This window comes from Anolis carolinensis, chromosome 2 (genome assembly GCF_035594765.1).
Source record: "Anolis carolinensis isolate JA03-04 chromosome 2, rAnoCar3.1.pri, whole genome shotgun sequence".
Lineage (NCBI taxonomy): Eukaryota > Metazoa > Chordata > Lepidosauria > Squamata > Dactyloidae > Anolis > Anolis carolinensis.
Genome location: NC_085842.1, coordinates 197,840,207 through 197,863,656, shown reverse-complemented (window position 1 = coordinate 197,863,656; position 23,450 = coordinate 197,840,207). Strand labels below are relative to the sequence as shown.

The window sequence follows — 23,450 nt, the reverse complement described above, 5'->3', positions numbered from 1 at the left end:
TTTATTTTGACATCTTACAGTGGAGTCCCATATATCTCATTCGCTCACTGCCCTCTCTGCATCTTAATGCATCCTTTTTACACCCTTTTCTCCTTGATACCTACACCCACCTGGTTCTCTGGTGTATCTATAGTTATTTCGTTTTCTGTCCTCCTGTATATATATAGGTCAATCTCTTCATTCGGTTGCCACATTAAAATGAAATTTAAATAGTGACTCTGTTTTTCCCCATAAATGCTTTCAGTTATGTACACCCCACTATCCTTGTTCTTTGTTGCCTCCTTCACCCAAACCTACTGAGATCTAAATTTGGATGAGAAATTATTTAGAGCAGAAAGCAGACTTTTATGCTTAGCTTACTTCATAAAGGGACAGTGCACATTCTACACTATAGAAATAGTATTTATTATGATGATAACATTTTTTCTTTTCTATTGTTATCTTCCATTGCAGTTTGTCTATTGCTCTGTTATCTTTTTTTTTTTTTACAGTTTTCAAGCTTTTTGCACTTTGAGAGATTTTTCAAAGAATTATACTTTATTTTCCCATAGTGGACTGATTTGAGAGTTGGTCTAGGACAGTGAGGGACTGGGGACCTCATCAGATGCAGTCTTATTATTATTATTATTTTATTGTATGACACAGCAAACAAGATAGACATGCTGGATTTCGTATCACAAAATCACAAGTCGAACACTTCCCAAGTGTTTAGGACTGTGTGATGTATTTTCAGATGATGCGTGCAGATCCCAGTAGGGTGGCCTTTTGCAGTTGGCAGATCGTGATTTTGTCAATATCTATTGTATCCAAATGCCGGCTGAGATCTTTTGGCACGGCATTTGGAAACAATAGACATTGACAAAATCACGATCTGCCATTATTATTATTATTATTATTATTATTATTATTATTATTATTATTATTATTATTATTTTATGACACAGCAAACAAGACAGATATGCTGGATTTTGTATCACAAAATCACAATTCGAACACTTCCCAAATGTCTAGGACTGTATTTTCGGATGATGTGTGCAGATCCCAGCAGGGTGGCCTTTTGCAGTTGGCCAATCATAATTTTGTTGTTGTCATTATTTATTTATTTATTTATTTATTTTCTGCCCTTCTCCACAAGGGGACTCAGAGTGGAGTACACTATATATAAACAGATACAGGCAAACTTTCAATGCCTTGTTACAATACAATGAGACACACATACACAGGTAAAGGCTTCTCCTTTTATTTACGGCTCTGGAGGCAATGCTCATCTCTGGCACTGGGAGAGGTACTCTTCTGCATTTCCAAGCCGAGGAACCTGCGTTGTCACCTCCCGGTTGGGTGGTTGGCATGACTGCTTGGAGAGTCTTTTTGCCTTTCCCGACAAAGTGGTACCTATTTATCTAATCACATTTGCATGTTTTTGAACTGCTATGTTGGCAGGAGCTAGGGCTAACAGTGGGAGCTCGCCCAGTCCCGGGAATTCGAACTGCTAACGTTCAGGTCAGCAGTCCAGCAGCACAAGAGTTTAATCCACTGCATTTTCTCCTTGTTTCTCTGCGCTACCAAAACGGAGTCCCACAGAAGACATCACATGATGCAAAGCCACTTCCAGCGGGACTCCATGGGACTCCATTTCCACAGCGCAGAGAATCAGAGACCAGAATGCCTTTTGAAGAGTTGAGTATAATCCAACTCCAAATGGAAGATGGATCTCAACAGGGAGAGGACGTGGGGTGGCAGAAATCAGACATCAGTGGGAGAGAATGGAGTAAGACAGTTTCCTCCACTTGACCCCTGTTCATGTGATGAGGTCCTTGGTATCCTTAAAAAACATCCATGACTTCAAAAGGAAGAATCCCAGAAGTAGAGATGAGAAGGCAATGATAGTGCATACACACACATACACACACACACACACACACATATACACACACACACATACATATATTTGGTAAATATTTGGTAAGATTTTGAAATGGGCAAGTTTGTCCTACTCTATCAAGTTTGAAAGCCTGCTTAAAATGCCCTCTAAGGCTTAGTGCACAGTTTGAAAATCCACTATCAAACTTCCACTAATTTCCCCAAGGAATGGGAAATTGTTCCTTTCCTGTTTATTCACGCATGGGTTGTTCACCTTACATATGCACATTTCTTCCATGGATGGTGATGATTCTCCACACTTTCTAATTGGTCCCTTTCTTTGTGATCTCTTCCCCCCAACCCTCCATATGTTCTCAACATCTGTCAGTTTATTGAGGATCGCCTGCAGAAGCTAAATGCTGGGGAAGACTTCTCTGACCACTTTGAGCAGGAGATCAATCAAAACCTGTCCCCAGGTAATGCAGATGTCAACTTGTTTTCATTTCTCTGTTCACCAGGAGAGCAAACACTAAACCACGGAATTCAGTCCCATGGCCGACTTGATACTCACCCCTTTGTTGCCATTTGTGGACTCCCTAAAAATTATGTTTAAAAGGTAAACAACTCAGGAAATTATGAAACTCTTAGAAGAGGCTTCCAAATATAAGGCTTTAAAAAAAAATCTCCAATGTAGTCTAATGTGAGTTTTTTCCTCCAACTTACTGTGTCCTTTATCACCAATCAGATGTGTTTCTTTAAATGCCACACTGTTGTCTCCACTTTTGAAACAACAATATCCGAAACAGCTCTCCATTTTCAAACAATGCCATCACCTTGTCTCAAGGGAAGTTATAAAGAGGTCTCTCATACTCATTGGCTACTACGTGGCTTTGGTGACATATATTCTAGAGTTGGTCTTTGCTGTAGAACAAATGCAATTTAGCGCCACTTCAACTGCCACAGCTCACTGCTATGGAATCATGGAAGGTCTAGTTTTACAAGGCCTTCTCTGCCAAAGAGCACTGGTGCCTCATCAAATTCCAACATTCTGTAGCATTAAGCATAGCAGTTTAAATGATGTTAAAATGCATTAATTCTACAGTGTAGATGGACCCTAAGTCCATTATTTAACATATCCATTTTAGATTCACTTCAGGAATCATTTTTTGGGAGACCTCTTGAAACAAGGGCTGGTTGGATGTTGCCTGATATAATTTGTGGCCGCGGTGGCACTATGGGTTAAACCCTTGTGCCAGTTGGACGGCTAACCTGAAGGTTGAGTTGCTGACCTGAAGGTTGCCAATTTGAATCCACAAGATGGGGTGAGCTCCCGTCTGTCAGCTCTAGCTTGCAGGGACATGAGAGAAGCTTCCCAGCAGGATGGGGTTTTTTTCGTGTCAGGAGCATCTTAAGAAACCGCAAGTCGCTTTTGGTGTGAGAGAATTAGCCATCTGCAAGGACATTGCCCAGGGGATGCCTGGATGTTTTGATGTCTTTACCATCCTTGTGGTAGGCTTCTCTCATGTCTCTCATAGGGAGCTGGAGCTGGCAGAGGGAGCTCATCTGCACTCTCTCCGTGTTGCAGATTCGAACCAGCAACCTTCAGGTCAGCAACTCAATCTTCAAGTCTTCAGTCCTGCCAGCACAAGGGGACTCCGCAGCAGGATGGTAACACATCCGGACAGCCCCTAGACAACATCTCTGTAGATGGCCAATTCTCTCACATCAGAAGCAACTTGCAATATGTTCTCAAGTCATTTCTGACACAATTAAAAAAAATGTGTGTCCTGTTGACAGATAATTCAAAACCCATTATATTCAAGGCTGCCATCAGTAACAGCCCAAAAGATCTGCTACAAATTCCTCAGGACATCAATAGTGGATTGCAAAGGGGATGGGTTGTTGTAACTACCATTACGTATTATTGTTGGCCAGACATTTCATCTAGTAACCTATTGTTTTGTTTCAGCATTTTAATGCTCTTCATGATTCCTTTTTTTCTTGTATGTATGTTGATAGTACATTGTATAATCAGAATGTTTTGTAATGTATCATCATCATAGGCAATCGCTTGTAAGCAAGTATGATTGTCTTCCAAGAGTAGAGCCTTGATTATGTGCATGAACACTATCTAATGCATACAGGATAATTTTTATCTACTCAGAATGTAGCCAGATACTTTTCTTGTTTACAAAGATGTGGTCATAACATCAGATGTGGTGGCCCTGGGCACGTAATATTGCAGTTACAGCATTTTTAGCATAGCAGAAATGGCATAGCTCAGCAAAAGAATTCAGGCCATGGGTAAGATGTAAGTTATGGAAAAATGGAGTTAATCAGGCCAATTAGAGGAGCTGAATCTGTAATTTTTTATTTTATGTCAACACCTCCACTCTAGGTTCTTCTTTACTCTTAAATGGAGGGGATTTGTCTCAGTGGTGAATCTGGGGCTGGATTTTATACCATACAATATGGCCCCTTTATCCAAAAGCCTGGTATCAGCAGTCCAACAATAAAATATGTCCTCTCTAGATATTTACTAGGCCTTCCAGCACAACATTATTTTTATGCCAGATGTCCTTCATTTTAACAAGGTTTATTGTCCACTGTTTCACATACCATGCAAAGTTTGGGAACATATCCCACAGGTACTCGCGTCATGCTGTATTTTCATTGATATTCTGTAACTTCAGGCATGAACAGAGACAGGTTACTAAGAAGTAAAATGAGTTATGTGTTTTAGTGTCATACACAACTAAGTATTGGGATCGATGAGTACATCAAAACTCCTTTAGCAAGAACATCTAGGTTTGGAATTTTTAGTCTTGCAATTATAATAATTCTTCACTCACCTCCAGAGTGCTGCATGCAGTTGCCCATGGGCCCCATGGCAGAGGTTCGTAGCCAAGTCTCCTTGCTTATTGGTATCCACAGACCAGCAGGTGATGGAAGTCAGGAATAAGAACCCCTGCATTACCCCATGGACCAGCATGAGTATGGCAGGGCCTGTTGAGACTGATGGTGGTTGCTAAAACATCCTTCCCTCCTCTCATTTAAACATCAAATGTCTAGGGCTTGATGTCTACTTGGTTACAGACATACATTCTTGTTGGGTTTAGCTTTAATGTACATTTTATGACAAAATGGTGCTTATTCCCAAGTAAACATGTTAGTCTTGAGCCAGCAAATTTTGTGCTTCTCCTGTAGTCATGATGCTGCTATAAATTAAGCAAGTTTAAAATAGAGCAGAAGAGTGGGTGGCAGGGATGGGGGAGTAAGAAATATTGTGTGCTTCACAGCTTAGTTAATAGACTTAACTATTTTATAAGGCAATTAAGTCCAGGGTTTAAAAATTTCTAACTGTTACATTCTCTAAAGCAGTGGTTCCCAACCTGTGGTCCATGTACCACCAGTGGTCCGCAAGAACTATAATACGGTCCGCAGCCTCACCATTACTACTATGGATAACAACGCAGCCCAACCAAAAAAAAATTCTTGATATCTTCATTTTTAGGCCTGGTGTTATTTGGGGTGCTGATTCAGAAAATTGCATTGGATAGACCACATCAACTCTAGATTATTAAATATGTTTTTGTGTGGGTGAGCAGATGGAGACTACTGGATAGCATCTGTTCTGTATCAGAAACTAGAGCTGATGTGGTCTATCCAATGCAATTTTCTGAATCAGCACCCCAAATAACCAAATCGAATCTAAAGTTGACTAAAAACTGATTCATAACCGTTTTGGCACTAATGTTGGAATGTGGTCCCTGGTCAAGTGATCCCTGGTCAAAAAAAGTTTGGGAACCACTGCTTCTAAAGGATGTGTGTTCAAAGCTGTTTGTACATGTTGTTGTTGTTGTGTACTTTGTTTCTGATTTGTCACAACCCTAAGGCATTGGTTCCCAAATGGTGTTCTGTGAAACATCTTAAAAATCCAATCGAGTCTGCTTCACAAGTCAGCATAGAACTATCCTGAGACTGAGAGAGTGTGACTTACCCAGGACTACACAGTGTGTTTCCATTCCCAAACAAGGATTCCAGTCCTGATCCTCAGAGTCATAGACCAATGCTCAAATCACTTTAACACACTGTCTATGCACGACTCTAGATATATATTTCCTACCTTGCATATACAGTTCTCAATGCATCTTCTGTGGGATAGATATTTTGGCCTAGCAGCTGCTCATCTGTGATGTATTTTTCCCCAGGTAGCATGCATGCCTATCACTTGTGGCTGGAGAATCTAAAGGTAAGTAGTTCAGCTTCATTCTGCTGCCGGATGTCTTTTAACAACTACAGATTATTAATTAATTAAAATATTTATAACTGGATACTCTGCCCACCAAAGCAATGCACAGTAAACTTGTACTATAAAAATAACATGTTCTTGAGAGACACAAATTAAAAGACAAAGGCCTGATGAAATAGTACAGTTTGGGATGTCTGTTGAAAAGTAAGCAAGGACAGAGTCAGCTTATCTGTCTTTGTTAGGGAGTCCACGGGAGAGATCCTGCTACAGGCAGTCTCTTCAGATGTTCCTATCTTCTGGTTTGCTTTCTTAATGTAAATCAGCATCTGTATTTAAGACTGTCATAATCGCTATAAATCATGCCTTGCAATGAAGGATGCTACTGGAGCATGTTCTGATAGTATTCCCATGAACCGATTGTTGTTGTGTACCTTCAAGTCATTTCCAACTTATGGAGATCCTAAGGATTTTTTTCATGTCAGGAGCAACTTGAGAAACTGCAAGTTGCTTCTGGTGTGAATTGGCCATCTGCAAGGACGTTGCCCAGGGGACGCCTGGATGTTTTACCTTCCTGTGGGAGGCTTCTCTCATGTCCCTGCATGAGGAGCTGGAACTGAAAAAACAGGATCTCACCCCGCTCCCCAGATTCTAACCGCCAACCTTTCGGTCAGCAGTCCTGCCTGTACAAGGGTTTAACCCATTGCGCCAGCAAGGGCTCCTGATGTTCCTATCATTGGGTTTTCTTGGCAAGATTTGTTCAAAAGAGACTTGCCTTCTTCTTAATACTGAGAATGCAACTTGCCCAAGGCCAGCCAGTGTGTTTCCATGGCCGAGCCAGGAATCAAACCCTGGTCTGCAGAGTCATAAGTCTAGTGTTCAAATCACTAGACCACAGTGGCTCCATGAACATCTTGTGGCCATCTATGTATGCTCTCTGGCTGTCAGTCAGAAGGCACTTAAAAGCTGTAGGATTTTAACTTGAGAGCAGGAACATTTCTTTAAGTGCTGCATGCCTGGATCTAATCTTTTTGTCCGCATTTATCTCACTTTCAAAGTAAGATAGATCCAAACTGGTAAGAGATGTGAATATGTAATTTGGATTCTAGAGAGGACAGAACAATTGTAGGATGAGCAAATCATTTTGTTCTTTTCAGAATCCAAATTACATATACCCTGTTTCCCCTAAAATAAGACATCCCCAAAAAATAAGACCTAGTAGAAGTTTTGCTGAATTGCTAAATATAAGGCCTCCCCCGAAAGTAAGACCTAGCAAAAGTTTTGTTTGGAAGCATGCCTGCCGAACAGAACACCAGAGCATGCAGGATTGGTAAATGTACGTACCATAGAGTGTTGTACATGGAAATAATGGTAGTAACAGGAAATTCTTGATAGGATTCACAGTTTGTCTGGTTATGCTGGTTTGTGATGAAAACTACTGTACAGTATATAATAAATGTTCATTTTATTTGTTCAACAATAAATGGGAATTCTTCTTCATGGAAAAATAAGACATCCCCTGAAAATAAGACCTAGAGCATCTTTGGGAGCAAAAATTAATATAAGACACTGTCTTATTTTCGGGGAAACACGGTAATAAGAAATGTATTTAAGATCAACAAAGGGGAAATAAGTCAATAGCAAAACTGTGTGTGTGTGTGTGTGTGTGTGTGTGTGTGTGTGTGTGTGTGTTGCTCCTCCTCCTTGGAGAGGCATGCATAAAAATGAGCATCTTAAATTAGGACTTCTCCCAAGTATCCCTTGAGAGACAAAGACCAGTGAAAAGGGAGGCTGATGATAAGGATAGGTAAAGGTTTTCCCCTAATGTTAAGTCCAGAGGGTTGGTGCTCATCTTCATTTCTAAGCCGAAGAGCCGGCGTTGTCCGTAGACACCTCCCAGGTCATGTGGTTGACATGACTGCATGGAACACCGTTACCTTCCCGCCGAAGCGGTACCTATTGATCTACTGCTAGGTTGGCAGAAGCTGGAGCTAACAGTAGGCGCTCATTCTGCTCCCGGGATTTGAACCTGGGACCTTTCAGTCCGCAAGTTCAGCAGCTCAGTGCTTTAACGCACTGTGCCACCAGGGCCCCCATAAAAAAATAAGGATACTCTGCCCTATTATTAAAAGATTTCTGGACTACTTACATTAAAATAGCAACACTTAGCACTTCCCTTAGCTCATGGAAGTGGGTTTAGAAGGTGTGAAAATATGGGGATGTACCCCCTTCCTTTTTGTAGGCTTTCTTTTTTGTATTCTGGGTAAGCTTCCAGCCCAGTGTGTGTTTCTTTTCTTCATGGAAAATGTTATTTGGGCAAAGAAAGGACCCTTGCAAAAACTACTCAGTCCAGCATAACAGAGTGCTTATCTTTTATGGGTTTCTCTCTCTAGAAGACAGTGCCATCATATTCAAAATAATAATTGATTTTTCTTTTATTAATTTGATGTCCACTTAGATCTGTGGTTCTCAACCTGTGGGTCCCCAGATGTTTTGACCTTCAACTCCCAGACATCCTAACAGCTGGTAAACTGGCTGGGATTTCTAGGAGTTGTAGGCCAAAACACCTGGGGACCCACAGGTTGAGAGCCACTGAGTTAGAGAAAGCAGACATGGGCTAGTCCAGCCCTTTGGATGTCATTGCGCTCCCATTCCTAACATTCCTCGCCATTGGCTGTACCTGATGGGAGTTGCATACTTTCCAACTATACCGATTTGACAGGGACAAGACCTCTTTAATCTTCTGTTGTTCTGCTGTTGGGAAGTGTTTTAAAATGTCCCTGTTTCCTGCTTTGTCCTCAGCATTCTTCATTTGAGGCAAACTGAGTTCAAAATGCAAAATTTGCACTCAGATAACTCAGTAGGAGGAGAAAAGGGGAGGATGTTGCCCTTTCCAGTAAACTCAAGCAAAAGCAACCTGCTGCAGCTTTTACCTGATTCTGATGTTAGCTTCTTTCCTATCAGGTCCCTCCTTTTTTAATGACTATCTTTCTTCTTTTCATACAGACAATCGTGTTGAGTTTTTCACCCATTTCACCTTTTTTATTGGTTACAGTGGGCTGTGGTTTCAATGTATTGCTTTTTGCTGATGTTTTTTTTTTCCTCTTCCCAGAAAGGTGGTGGAGCTCTGATCAGTACTATGAAGAACAAGGCCAATCCAGCAGTCAGGAGCGCATACCGATATGTAAGGCACTTACGGGACTTGATTCCTTTTACAGTGGAACCTTGACTTGAGAGTGTCCAAACTTAAGAGCATTCTGATTTATTTATTTATTTATTTATTTATTTATTTACAGTATTTATATTCCGCCCTTCTCACCCTGAAGGGGACTCAGGGCAGATCACATTGCACATATAAGGCAAACATTCAATACCATAACATAGAACAGAGACAGAGACAGATGCAGACATGGGCGGGCCTCAAACTCATGACCTCTTGGTCAGAGTGATTTGTTGCAGCTGGCTGCTAACCAGCCTGTGCCACAGCCCAGCCTTGATCCAGGGTTTGTTTTGACATAAGAGCAGCATTTTGAGCCAGAGGGAGCGCTAGCACAAGAGTAGAGAGCTTTAGGGCTTCAAAGGAGCAGCCTCCGTGCCTCGTGCCTTGTGCTCTTGTCTGCTTTGAGAGATTACTGTCCACTTTGCTCTTGTCCACTTTGAGGAACTTTGGGTTAGTTGATTTTGTATGGTTTTTATTCCTGGCATGTTTGGCTTCATGAAGAGAGGGAGGGAGAGAGAGCAAAAGAGGGAGAGAGGCTGAAATGAGTACAGTATGACGAAAAGGATGATTCTGCCTCTTCACTTTGTTCTTCTTTGCCACAGCTTTGTGCTTCTACCATTTTAAAGTTAATCTTTGTTTTTTTATTGTTCCATGTGAATGTGCATTTATACATTATTTGTTATTTATAAAGTAAATTTTCTTTTTTAAAAAAAACACATAACAAAAAAATGGGGCGGGGTGCGATTTGGGGAACCAGAATGGATTAACAGTATTTCAATGCATTTCAATGGGGAAAATTGTTTTGAGGTAAGAGCATTTTGAGTTAAGAGCTCAGTCACAGAACAAATTAAACTCTTAACTTAAGGCATCATTATATTTAAAAAGAAAGTTGACTTGAACGTCTGCTCTTGATTTTTCCGAACCACCTCCAGGCTTAGAAAGGTTCAGCTATAGCTTTCAGAGGTTATAGCTCACAAACGTTTTGTCATATATCTTTGTTTGCTGTTTCTCTGTGTGTGTATGCATATACGCACATTTTAGTCCATCTTGACCTTTGCTGTAAGCCTCCTCATTACATCTCCCTGTCCTCTAGGCCAAAGGCCATGCCAAAACAAGGTTAAAGAATATGCGGAGCCGCCTGATGGATAAGGTAAGAGACTATGTTTTCTCCCTATCCAAAGTATCTCTAAAAAGTTACAAAAGTTACAAAATCCCTACATGGCTGCAATCTGTTTCTGCTAACTGTATATGGGACTCCATGTTGTTTTGTTTGGACATCCTGGCAAGGATAGGGTAGGGAAAGAAGTGTGTGCTCCATATAACTGTAATCTCCTCTAGGACTCCAGTGTAGACCAGCATCGACAGCGAGATCATTACCTGAACTGCGATCACATCTCTAGTCCTATCATGCCTGACAGGAATAGACAGTCTGAGACCCTGCAAAGCCGGTTGCCCATCACCCAGCATTTTGGGAAGGTAGGGATGGGCCAGGGGAGGGGAGATTTCACATGACATGAAAGATGAAAAAAACTCAATTAGGGGGCTTCCACAAGAGGAAGGATACTTCAGGGAGAACCACAGATGTTTGGATAGGTTGCAGGCAGCTTAGGAGAGCTCAATAACATTCACTGCCTTGCTATTTTTTAGGACTTCACCATTCAGTATACTTCTGATTAATATCATGATGTAACCAAATTCTGTACCTGGTTTGAAAGTGTTATTTCCTATTTAATTGTGCAGTAACGATGAATAATCATAATAAAACTATTTGTATACTACTCTATCTCCTCGAAGGGACTTAGGGCAGTTTCCATTATAGGTAAAGTATTCAATTATTAACACAAAAACATACAGCACAATCATAATACTGGGGCTGGCTACTAACCAGCTGTGCACAGCCGGTCAGTAGCCAGCTGCAATAAATCACTACTGACCGAGAGGTCATGAGATCAAAGCCCGGGTCACATTGAGCTCCCAACCCTTAATAGCCTAGCTCGCTGTTGACCTAAGCAGCTCAAAAAACCGTTGCATCTGTTGAGTAGAAAATTCTAGGTACCTCTTTATGCAGGGAGGCTACTTTAACTAATTCACGACACCATAAAAATGCCAGCAGTATGTAGAAAGGAATGAGGAAGTACTACCATCAAGGACTCGGTGTCACAAGTGGATGATGAAGTGGCAGCTCCCCCTGTGGCTGGAATCAAGCATACCCTCATGAAGCCGGAAGCTGGAAAATGTTAAATTGCCTCTGTGCCTGTCAATATGTCGTATGTCAAATGGCATTGAATATTTGCCATGTATATGTGTATTGTAATCCTCCCCGAGTCCCCTTCGGGGTGAGAAGGGCAGAATATAAATACTGTAAATAAATAAATAAAAATAAATAATATAACATCAACATAATTACTATTAACACAATTACTCATGTAAAATTAAACCAGTTCAGTACTAACTTTGAAAGTAGTTGTTCTACTCCAGAAATGTTTTTGTGGCTGCCACAAACAATGTTGAATTGGTTGAGATTCTGTGAGATATTTATTGAAAAACTATGGCAAAATGTGTTGCAGCATGTCCTGCAAAAACATTTTTTTTGCAGTTTAATCAACTTTTCCCCTGTTTTTATGATTGAACCAACTAGGAAATAACATTCACTGAGTGGATTCACACAAAAGCAAAGCTGATTTCTTTTGAAGACCTTACACAAAAAGAGTTCTTGGATAGAGAGAAAGGAATCTAGAAGATGTGGGGGAAGTATTTTGGGCAGGAAGGAGAGTAGAGGTTATAGCTAGCTTTTATTCCTTTGTTCTTATCATAGAAATCTTCAAAAGGTGCTTTAAGATTAGTCACCCATTTCCATTTGCAACCTATTCATATTTCGCCACTGCTGCTTCTGGCTCTTTTTTCTCAACTCAAAATATTCATGAAGAAGGGGAATAACTGTTTGGTACCTTCTGAGTTTATTATACTAAGAACCCTCCCTTTGGAAACAGTTCAAATGAGCCTGTGACTTCCTCTATGTTTTATGTATTCATTGACTGGCCATCTGATACAAGAGTGGAGGAATTTGAAGCTTTGAATCTCATAACATCATTGTCATCTTGGGCAGAATAGAGTCAGCGGCCTACCTCGCCACCCGACCCCCAGATTATCATAACGCAATGTTGTTTTAGCCTCTACTTTTTTCTCTTCACAGTCCCGCCCCAGGAGACCACAAAGATCGAACAGCAGGACAGAGTTGGAGAATCAAAGGTGAGGTCTGCTGAGTAATGAACAACTCTTGCTGTCCCCGTTCGTAACTCTGCTCCTATATTGACCATATCCCATGTGTTCCAAGGGTGCCGGTAATTCATGATCACTCAACTGGTTGTCAGTTAGTTTCCAGGCAAAGTACAAGGTTTGGGTTACTGTGAGTTTTCCAGGCTGTATGGCCATGTTCCAGGAGCATTCTCTCCTGATATTTTTCCCACATATATGGCAGGCATCCTCACAGTTGTGAGGTATATTGGAAACTATACTCCACAACCTCTGAGAATACCTGCCATAGATGTGGGTGAAACGTCAGGAGATAATGCTTCTGGAACATGGCCATATAGCCCAGAAAACCCTCAGCAACCCAGTGATTCCGGCCATGAAAGCCTTCGACAACACATACAAAGTGCTGGTTTTGACCTTTAGCCTTCTCTGCCAAAGAGTGGTGCTGCCTTACCAAATTACAGATCCTGTGATTCCATGGCATTGAGCCGTGGCAATTCGAGGGGTGTCAACTTGCATTAATACTACAGCGTAGATCAGTGGTTTCCAACATGTGAGACCTGAAATAAGGTGCGCAAGACATTTGGGGAAGATCAGCTCTAGATTATCAAATATGGTTTTCTGTGGGCGAGCTACTGGATGGCATATATTCTGAATCAGAAACTAGAGCTGATATGGTCTATCCAATGCAATTTTCTGAATTAACACCCCAAATAACCAAAACGAATCTAAAATTAACCAAAAACTGATTTATAACCCTTTTGGTACTAATATAGGAGAGTGGTTCCTGGTCAAAGTGGTCCCTGTTCAAATTGGCCCCGGTCAAGTTGTCCCTGGTCAAGTGGTTCCTGGTTAAAAAAAGTTTGGGAATCACTGGCATAGATGCACCCACAGTTGCTGATATGCACACTGACATCTCTTTCACATGGCAGTTAAAATAGAATCACAGTGTTGTTACTTTGTAGTGTGGAAGAATTCTGACGTATGGAAGGCTGGGATGTACACGCTTACAGAAAATATGGAAAGTCAAATGTGTCTCATAACAGGAAAGCAAGATCTAAGGAGTGGTAGCCACCAGGTTTTACAAGGAAAGCTAAAAATCCAGCAGTGAAAGAAATAAGAGTATGCTGCATTTCTATGCAAAGTTATATCACCAGCAGCGGCATTAGAGTCAGCATAACTCTCTCTAGCTAGAAGCCCCTGAAAAAAAAATCAGCATCACAACAAGAAAGCAGAAGCACTTAATGTGGGTGAATCACGTTATATAGTACAAGTACCACTTGTACATCATTGTTTGACTAATGAATGCCAGCAAAAAGGCTTCGTTCAGACACATTGCACCTTCCAGAATTCCTTCTTGGTGAAGACATATGCACATTGGCTTCCCTTGTATCTGCTCATCTGGCATTAAGCCCACAGAGATACAGAAGGAAAGGGGAATAGAGTCAAATGAGCAGGTTTGTGCAGCCTTTTCCAGGCAGCAAGGAAATTGGCATGCTCTTCTGTAGTACATTTCACATGTTGGTTAAGCAATTTGATAATTCAAGAAGCCTGGCTCAGGAATTGTTCAATGGTCATCTAATGAATGGAAATCCACTTGAGCACTGCTTCCGATAGAAGCAATTCAAGAGATTTCGATGCCTGAGACAAAAGTAGTAACATCCTATATTCCACATGCATTGGAAACAAAGCAGCATCCTCTACTGAGGCCAGTGTTATACAAATTGGATTATATGGCAGTGTAGACACATATAATCCAGTTCAATGCAGTTCAGTCTGCATTATATACGGTAAGTCTACACTTAATAACAACAACACTTTATTTATATTCTGCCCTTCTCCCCAAGGGGACTCAAAGCAGATTATAGTATATAAACAAACACAGGCAAACATTCAGTACCTTGTTACACTGACACACACATACACAGACAAAGATAAAGGCTTCATTTCCGTCTGGAAGCGGTGCTCATCTCGGGCTCTAGCGGAGGTGCTCTTCTCTATTTCCAAGCCAAGGAACCTGCATGGTCACCTCCTGGTTGTGTGACTAGTAGGACTAATTGGAGCGTCTTTTGCCTTTTCCTGCTAAAGCACTACTTATTGATCTACTCACATTTGCATGTTTTTGAACTGCTAGGTTGGCAGGAGCTAGGGCTAACAGCAGGAGCTCACCCCGTCCTGCAGATTCGAACTGCCACCCTTCAGGTCAGCAGCACAATGGTTTAACCCATTGCACCACCATGGCCCCTACTTTTACCACATAATGCAGTGTAGATGGGGCCTGAGAACAGCAAATTAGCTTATAAGACACTCCGTTCTCCAGCTAACATTGGTCCATAGTCCAGGAAAGGCAAATGCAGTGTCAGAGTAGGGCAACTCACCCACTGGCCTTGCCATTGCCTCCAGTACTTTTGTTCTTTCTCTGTATTTCCTCCTACTGCTTGAGTCTGCTGTTTTATATTTATTTGTCCTCCAAGTGATTCTGCTTCCACCAGGTTGGAAGACCTAACTCATTCTTAGAGCGCTTCCAAACAATAACTATAATTTGGGAGAGAACAGGTTAAATGACGTTTGTGCTAAATGCACACTCAATGACGTTTGTGCTAAATGCGCACTCAATTGCTGCAACAGAGGGAAAACCCAATTCAAAAAAGTCCTGTTTTATCCCTGTTCTGGGTGAAAAAAATGGATTTTCTCATGACTGTGTGGCCTTGCAGTCATGTAAAGTTTGGGATTTCCCTCTTTATCCCCTGTGAAGACTGCTTCCCACCCGATTGTAAAAACCCTGAAATCAGCTGTTCAGGCCCCCATGAAGACACAGCTGATTTCCACCTGGTTTCTAGAGAGGAGAAGTGGAGGACCATCAGAGGTCTCTGAAAGTGTTTATTTTCAACTTTGTAATATTAAATAGATTGTGAATAAGCAATTGGGGAAAGAGGGAAATCCAGTGGCAATTTTTAAAAAAGAATTCCCACCATTATGCACTGATGCTTATATGTGCATATAGGAATCTCTCCATATTTGTATTAGGATATTTGCATATGTGCATATATGCATCAGTGCATAATGGCAATAATTTTAAAAAACCAACTGCTGCGGATGTCCCCCGTCAGCCTTCCATTTTATCTCAAGACACAGAAATGCTGTGAGGACGTAGTAAGTCCAGAACTGCCAGTTCAGTGTGGGTGCCTACTGTGAGGTCTTAAGTTTGTCTATCCTGCATATTAATCCCACGTTTTGGCACTGTCTGGAAGTGCCCTTAGAGAGGATACATCTCTAGGAATCTCTTTGTCTTCCAATGTAACTCTTTGGTATGCTAGGACAAAAGGTCCGATAATTTTAATGGCACTTGGTCATATCTCTGGTAACAAGAACATATCATCCATGGATAAAGGGATCTTACTGTATTGTCAAGCAGTAATTCAAACATGCTGGAGAAGAAAAGACTGGTCCTATTGGGCCATATCTTAGCTCCAGGCTGGCATAAAACATGTTAGACTTTAACAAACACTTTTTGCTTTTACGTATGCAGAAGTATATTCATATACACTATTATTTTTCACTGAGCAACAATTTACTACTATGTCAGGCTTATTTCATATGTCACTTTACATTCAGCTTTCAGCATGAGATACAACTTTTTATTGTGGTTTGTTTCTCAATGTTTTCTTGTATAATGCTTTCATCCTGGTAACATTCACATGTGAAATATATATGTGTTCCCAGAGATGTTTCTCCGTCTTTGAGCACAACGTCATTGGATTGCTCCCTGGACCCATATGAAGGTGAAAATCTGCAACAGAGTTCACTGGATTCTGGTGATTTTGATCTCTTGGGTGAAATCTTTGAGACGCTCAACCTGTTGGAGCCCAGCCCAGCTGGACGACCTCTCTATGGCACCCGAAGCTTGGATTTCTGCAATTTAGATGAAAAGAACTTCTATACTAAGGCAAGTCTTCTTGACTGAGGCACCTGTGTTCAAGGATGCCCAGGTGCAGATGGCATGATGTAACCCTGATACAAAGTTAATCAGAACTTGGAAAACATATTTTTATGGATTGCAACTTCTTGAGTTTTTCAACTAACATGACCTCTGGGATTCTGGCAGTTGTCATCTATTAAAGTAACTTCAAAGCTCCAAGTAAACTTTTAACTTGGTGGTGAAAAACTTTTGAACCTTAAACGTGTTTTAACCAATAATTCCCTTCAGCCTCAACCTCCATAGCTAAGAATAAAGGATTGTCAGAGTGGTTGTCGAAAGCAGGGCTTCTAAACCTTTTTCACTCAGAATCCTTTTCTGCCTGAGAATTTCTTTTGCACTATCCTAGGTATATTGGCATATAGAGTTGGTATAAAAATCAAACAATTACTGATAACAAATCAGCATTTGCAAGGCTTGCTAAACAGGTTATCTGAAGGACTATATTTTCCCTTACAAACTGCCCATGCTTTCAGATCTGTTTGCTTTGTCTTATAACCCGCACTGGTACATATGGTGGAAACATGGGAAAGGACCCTTCTCAGTGGTAGCGTCCAGTCTTAACTTCTACCCAGAGAGAAGTTAAGACTGGGATCTTTTCTATTTTATTTTCCTAGGCAAGTGAAGACTTTTTCTGTTTAGACAGGCATTTGATGATTCTGTAAGATCCACATCACCAAATAATATACTGGATCCAGCTAACTTTTCAGCTAGTGCACATGTGCACTAAACCACAAGGATATAAGTATACACATGTTATGTGTGTTTAAATGTGGACCGGGCTGGGACGCAGCTGGTTAGTAGCCAGTTGCAATAAACCACTACTGACTGAGAGGTCATGAGTTCGAAGCCAGCCCAGGTAGGAATGAGCTCCCGATCATTTAATAGCCTAGCTTGCCATTGACCTATGCAACCCGAAAGACAATTGCATTTGTCAAGTAGGAAATTTAGGTACTGCTTTATGCAGGGAGGCTAATTTAACTAATGTATGACACCATAAAACTTCCAGCAGTGTGCGGATGAATGAGGAAGTACTCCATCAAAGACTCGGTATCACAAGTGGGCGGTGAAGCGGCAGCTCCCCCTATGGCTAGAATCAAGCATACCCTCATGAAGCCAGACGCTGGAATGTTGAATTGCCTCTGTGTCTGTCTATATATGTCATATGTCTAATGGCATTGAATGTTTGTCATGTATATGTGCATTGTGATCTGCCCTGAATCCCCTTCGGGGTGAGAAGGATGGAATATAAACACTGTAAATAAATAAATACTGTAAATAAATAAATAAAATTCTCCTTCTCTGTTGCAGATAAGACCCAGCAGAGAAACCCTTTATGAACCCTTATCAGAAGAACAGGATGATGGGGACTTCTTGTTTGTGGACAGGATGTCCCTGCCCTCTCAGCACCAAGAGAGTATGCAGAGTGCCTTGCTGCTATCCATGAGTTCTGCAAACCAAAGCCATGAGACGTATAGCTATAGTACCCACGGGTCTCAAGAGGTATGTGGTCCAGAGAAGGCAAGTTTGCCTCTCCAGGAAGAAGAGGAGGAGATAGCTGCACCTGATAGCAATGAGCGGTCACATGTGGGATGGACCCAGAATGCAGACCAAGAGGTCTCCCAACCTATTGCACAGAGAACAGAAAGTCCTACTGGTATCACACATGTAGAGGAATCAAGGGCTGACCAGATCCTTGATGTTTCAGCAGACAGCCCCAGCCCAAAGGAAGAACTGCCAGCCACTAGTTATTCCAGCATCCAGGCACCTGCAGCATTGCACCAAACAAAAGTTAGCCAGAGCACCGATGTCAAAGTAGACAAGGAGAACTTGCCCGCCCTTCAGCGGGTCACCAGCACACAACGCCTTTTGGCGCCCAGGCCCATGGTCCAGCCCAGAGTCTTAGAACTGAAGAAGAGATTTGAGGCCTAGAAAATGGGCTAGGGATACAGTTGGGAAGTCAGAACTTCTAGAGATGTAGCTTCTGGAAAGAACACATTGGTCCCGTGGCTGGTGTAAGATGCACCAGAGAGCTGTCCACTAAAAGAAGACTCTGGACTTTAAGAATCTCTAGTACAAGCAATAGCTATGACAGACCCAAATTGTGGTTATGAGCCAGCCATTCCAGTTATGGCCAGCCATTACTGGAAGTTTTGTTTCCTTGAGCCATTCCTGAAACCCATTTTTGCTTCTCTCTGATCCCTTCCACATAGCTGAATAAAATCCCACATGTTCTGCTTTGAACTGGAATATATGGCAGTGTAGATTCAGATAACCCAGTATTTTTTGTTTGTTTTTTTTCGTGTCAGGAGCAACCTGAATTGCTTCTGGAGTGAGAGAATTGACCGTCTGCAAGGACGTTGCCCAGGGAACGCCCAGATGTTTTGATGTTTTTACCATCCTTGTGGGAGGCTTCTCTCATGTCCCCGCATGGAGCTGGAGCTGATAGAGGGAGCTCATCCGTGCTCTCCCCGGGTGGGATTCGAACCTGGCAGCCTTCAGGTCAGCAACCCAACCTTCAAGTTCAAACCCAGTTCAAAGCAGATGTTGTGGGATTTTCTGCCTTGATATTCTGGGTTATTTGTCTGTGTGGAAGGGCCCTCCATCAGTTTCCATAATCAGAAGTTTGTTCTCCTGGCCAGCTGAAGACTCCTAGCTCTAGAAGCTAGCATCTAGGCTTTGAATTGTTATTTTTTGGGGGTACAATTTTTAAAAATGTAAAATTTCCAATCTTTGCATAGAACAGACATTTAAATAAATTTGCCACACTGGCCAGATTCCCATTCCTCTTCTAAACAGAGAAAACTGCTTTTTGTGAAATATTTCCTTGTGTAAGAACCAAGAGTCATATGAGAAAAAGCACATGAATGAGCACTGACTGCTGTAGTCTGGTTCACACATGCTTTCATCACTTGATGGGTACTCTGTCAGGTCATGATGGGAATAAACAATACACTTAAATAAAATCAAGCAGTGTCACCTGAATTACAAAATGGCAGTGATACCCACGGAGGTAAATATTGATTCCACCATACTTATATAATGGTTGTGGCAAGATATAACTGTTCCTTTAGCTGTCTTGATGTTTTGACTGAAGCTTTAAAAAGTTAACCTGTAACTTTAACAACACTTTTGTAGCTATGTGTATGTGGCTTCATGTTATGCTACTGCATCCAGGGTTGTAAAAAGTAACTAAAAAGGTGGCAGCTGATAATACAAAATTTTTGAGAAACAGTTAATTTTAGAAAAAGCCAAGTGAAAAATGCAACTATAATATTGACATATAATAAGCTGTCAGTTAACTAGCACCCATGGGGATTGTTGGATGCCGGATAAATGCCGTTTCTGGTTGCTTTAGAGTTGCTATTAAAAATAGCCTTAACATACTATATTCCATATTATACCATACCATAAAATGTATTGATTTGATATCAATAATAAAATATCAAGCAAATTAAGGAGCCCCGGTGGCGAAGTGCGTTAAAGCACTGAGCTGGAGACCGAAAGGTCCCAGGTTCAAACCCCGGGAGCAGAGTGAGCGGCTGCTGTTAGCTCCAGCTCTTGCCAACCTAGCAGTTCGAAAACATGCCAATGTGAGTAGGTCAATAGGTACTGCTCCGGCGGGAAGGTAACGGCACTCCATGCAGTCATGCCGGCCACATGACCTTGGAGGTGTCTACGGACAACGCCGGCTCTGCGGCTTAGAAATGGAGATAAGCACTAACCCCCAGAGTCAGACATGACTGGACTTAACGTCAGGGGAAACATTTACCTTATCAAGCAAATTAAGACAACTTAATGTAACATTTCTGCTAAAAATGATTTTATGGTTTTTTTTATTTAAAGTATTTTTTTAAAAAGCATTGCCAGTTGCATGAGAGTTTGAGTTACCTGAACTAGGGAGTCTACTGTACTTAATGATGAGCCTGAGGTTATAACTATAATCTACTGCTTTTGAGAAATATAATTCAAAGTTCTTGTGTTGGCCAAAAGCAAGCGTAGTTCAACTTCAATTCCTGCGTCTGTAAATGTAGTTTGAAATACTGCATGGGATCTTGTAGCCATGGTGCCGTGGCTATGCTCCGTTTCCTAACTCCCTAAAACCCACTTTTAAAATGAGCTGAAGATGGTGAAGGATGATGCGTACAACGTCCCTCCCACCAGTAAGCTGCAGTATGATGAGTGGAAGGAGGCCATCCTCTTAGCTCACTGAAAGGAACGGGGCTGGATGCATGTAGCACTTTGCTCATCAATGCTACTGACGTCCTTTGCTTAGTATAGCTGCCTTGCTTTAAAATCAAAATGTGGCATAATGTAACAAGTTTTCAGAACCAAAAACATAACAGGCTTTGCATATTATTTTCCCCAATATAAGATTGTCAATATTTATATGAAGCCTTTGCTTCACAGGGTTCTTTTAGCAGGTGGTTTCCAGGCTGTATGGCCATGTTCTAGCAGCATTTTCTCCTGACGTTTTGCCTGCACCTGTGGCTGGCATCTTCAGAGGATCTGAAGATGGTAAAGTAAATAGAGTATATATACCTGTGGAATTCCACAATCTCTATTATACAAGTATGAGGGATGCAATTAGCAAGTCTGACTTGCAAGTGTTTGAGTGGGATCCATCCATTAGCATGTGAGTAACCAAGAAGATTGCATAGTCAATAGTGAGGGCACTTCACTATCAAGAAATCTGTTAGCATCTTTGAGACTGTGAGAAAGGAATTATAACATAAGATATGTAGACTTACTACTTCCTATGCATGATGCAACTTTTAGGATTAGGTTATATGAATAGTCATGGAAATGCAACACATTTGGCAATAAGGTGATAAGTTGGGGGACAAAGGCAGGAAGACAGATATTGCCTAAGACCAGAATAACCATATGAATGGTAAAGGGGGTTATTGGAATGTATATAATTCTGGCTAGGAACCGAAAAGGTGATGCGCTAAACTGGCCCAAAGGACAATCGTTGGGATGGGGTGTTAACTACAGTTACAGTATGCATAATGTGCCAGGAAAGCGAACATGACACCTCATCAGCACATCCACACATTTTTCCATTTCCATGACTATTCAAACAATTTGCCCACAAAAACCCAAATCCAAGGATGCAGACTTCATCTACAAAAGCTTCCACTATGATTTCTTTCAATTAGTCTCAAAAATGCTATAAGCTCCCTCTGCATATTGTGAATGACAAAGGTTTCATAAAAGCATTGACAATCTTATTTGGGGGGAAATAATATGCAAACCCTAGTGAATTGTTTATTTGTTCCCATAGTCCAGACTTACAGTGCTAAATTTTTGAATTCTACCACTTGTTCAAAGGCCCTCAAAGTAAGATGATAACAATAAAAACTACCCAGCTTTCAAGTTGGATTTTAGAGGCATTTTTGGACGTAACTCTAGCTTAGGACATCATAACATCTTAACAGGAGGCCTGCCAGAACTTTCAAATATTTACATCAATAGTAGCTAGCTACACCAAGAGAGGCAGGTAAAGGTAAAGTTTTCCCCCTGACATTAAGTCTAGTCGTGTCCGGCTCTGGGGGTTGGTGCTCGTCTCCATTTCTAAGCCGAAGAGCCGGCATTGTCCGTAGACACCTCCAAGGTCATGTGGCCGACATGACTGCATGGAGAGCTGTTACCTTCCCACCAGAGCAGTACCTATTGATCTACTCACAATTGAATGTTTTCGAATTGCTAGGTTGGCAGAAGCTGGGGCTAACAACGGGCGCTCACCCCACTCCTCGGATTCAAACCACTGACCTTTTGGTCAGCAAGTTCAGCAGCTCAGCAGTTTAATCTGCTGCGCCATTGGGGGCTCCAAGAAAGACAGACCTACAGTAAACAAGGCAGTGGTGGTCAGTTCCATGTGGGGGAGATTTTGACCCTATGCTGGCCACACTGGCAAAGGAGAAATGGGTGACAATCTGCCTCACTGTTTCTGCTAGTTTAGGCCACTTTTCAAGTAGAAAATTGCCTGGAAACCATGCCAACATAGTGTGGTGTTGTGCAGTTTCCAGGATGTATGGCCATATTCTATCAGCATTTTCTTCTGACGTTTCGCCTGCATCTGTGGCTGGCATCTTTGGAGGAGAGTGATTCCAGCTGTGAAAGCCTTCAATGATACATGCCAACATAGTTGAGAGGAATAGGGTGCGAATGAGGTATTTTGCAAGCACCATGTAACTTAAGAGGTTTCACCATCAAACACTAAAAGACTAAACATGCATTGAACGCAGGGAAGACTGTGCAGAACCTTTGTGTGGATCACTTTCCTGTGTTTGCTGCCTACCAAAGGACGAGTGCAAAACAATCAAACAATTACCATCCGATAAGCCTCACATCGATACCAGACAAGATTCTGGAAAAGATTGTTAAGGAAGAGGTCTGCAAACACTTAGAAACAAATGCGGTCATCACTAATAGTCAACACGGATTTATCAAAAACAAGTCATGCCAAACTAATCTGATCTCTTTTTTCGATAGAGTTACAAGCTGGGTAAATGCAGGGAACACCGTGGATGTAGCCTACTTGGATTTCAGTAAGGCCTTTGACAAGGTGCCCCATGACCTTCTGGCAAACAAACTAGTAAAATGTGGGCTAGGTAAAACTACGGTTAGGTGGATCCGTAATTGCCTAAGCGAACAAACCCTAAGGGTGCTCACCAATTCATCTTCTTTATCCTGAAAAGAAGTGATGAGTGGAGTGCCGCAGGGCTCTGTCCTGGGCCCGGTTCTGTTCAACATCTTTATTAACAACTTAGATGAAGAGTTAGAAGGCATGATCATCACGTTTGCAGATGACACCAAATTGGGAGGGATAGCTAATACTCCAGAAAACAGGAGCAGAATTCAAAATGATCTTAACAGACTAGAGAGAT

At 41.6% G+C, this 23,450-nt stretch overlaps 1 protein-coding gene across 2 annotated transcripts in view; it reads left to right on the top strand.

Moving 5' to 3' along the window:
* dennd1c (DENN domain containing 1C) overlaps positions 1-19,523 on the top strand; it is a 56,965-nt gene extending 37,442 nt beyond the window's left edge. Inside the window, exons 16-23 of one of the 2 annotated variants that reach the window (XM_008103704.3) lie at positions 2,249-2,336; positions 6,072-6,112; positions 9,222-9,293; positions 10,423-10,479; positions 10,668-10,805; positions 12,523-12,578; positions 16,305-16,527; positions 17,869-19,523. In XM_008103704.3, coding sequence (XP_008101911.1) covers positions 2,249-2,336; positions 6,072-6,112; positions 9,222-9,293; positions 10,423-10,479; positions 10,668-10,805; positions 12,523-12,578; positions 16,305-16,527; positions 17,869-18,489 — 1,296 coding nt within the window. In that variant the 3' untranslated portion in view covers positions 18,490-19,523. The remainder of the gene's footprint in view (positions 1-2,248; positions 2,337-6,071; positions 6,113-9,221; positions 9,294-10,422; positions 10,480-10,667; positions 10,806-12,522; positions 12,579-16,304; positions 16,528-17,868) is intronic. The other variant, XM_008103705.3, reaches the window with a different exon arrangement.
* The last annotated feature ends 3,927 nt before the right edge of the window (positions 19,524-23,450 follow it).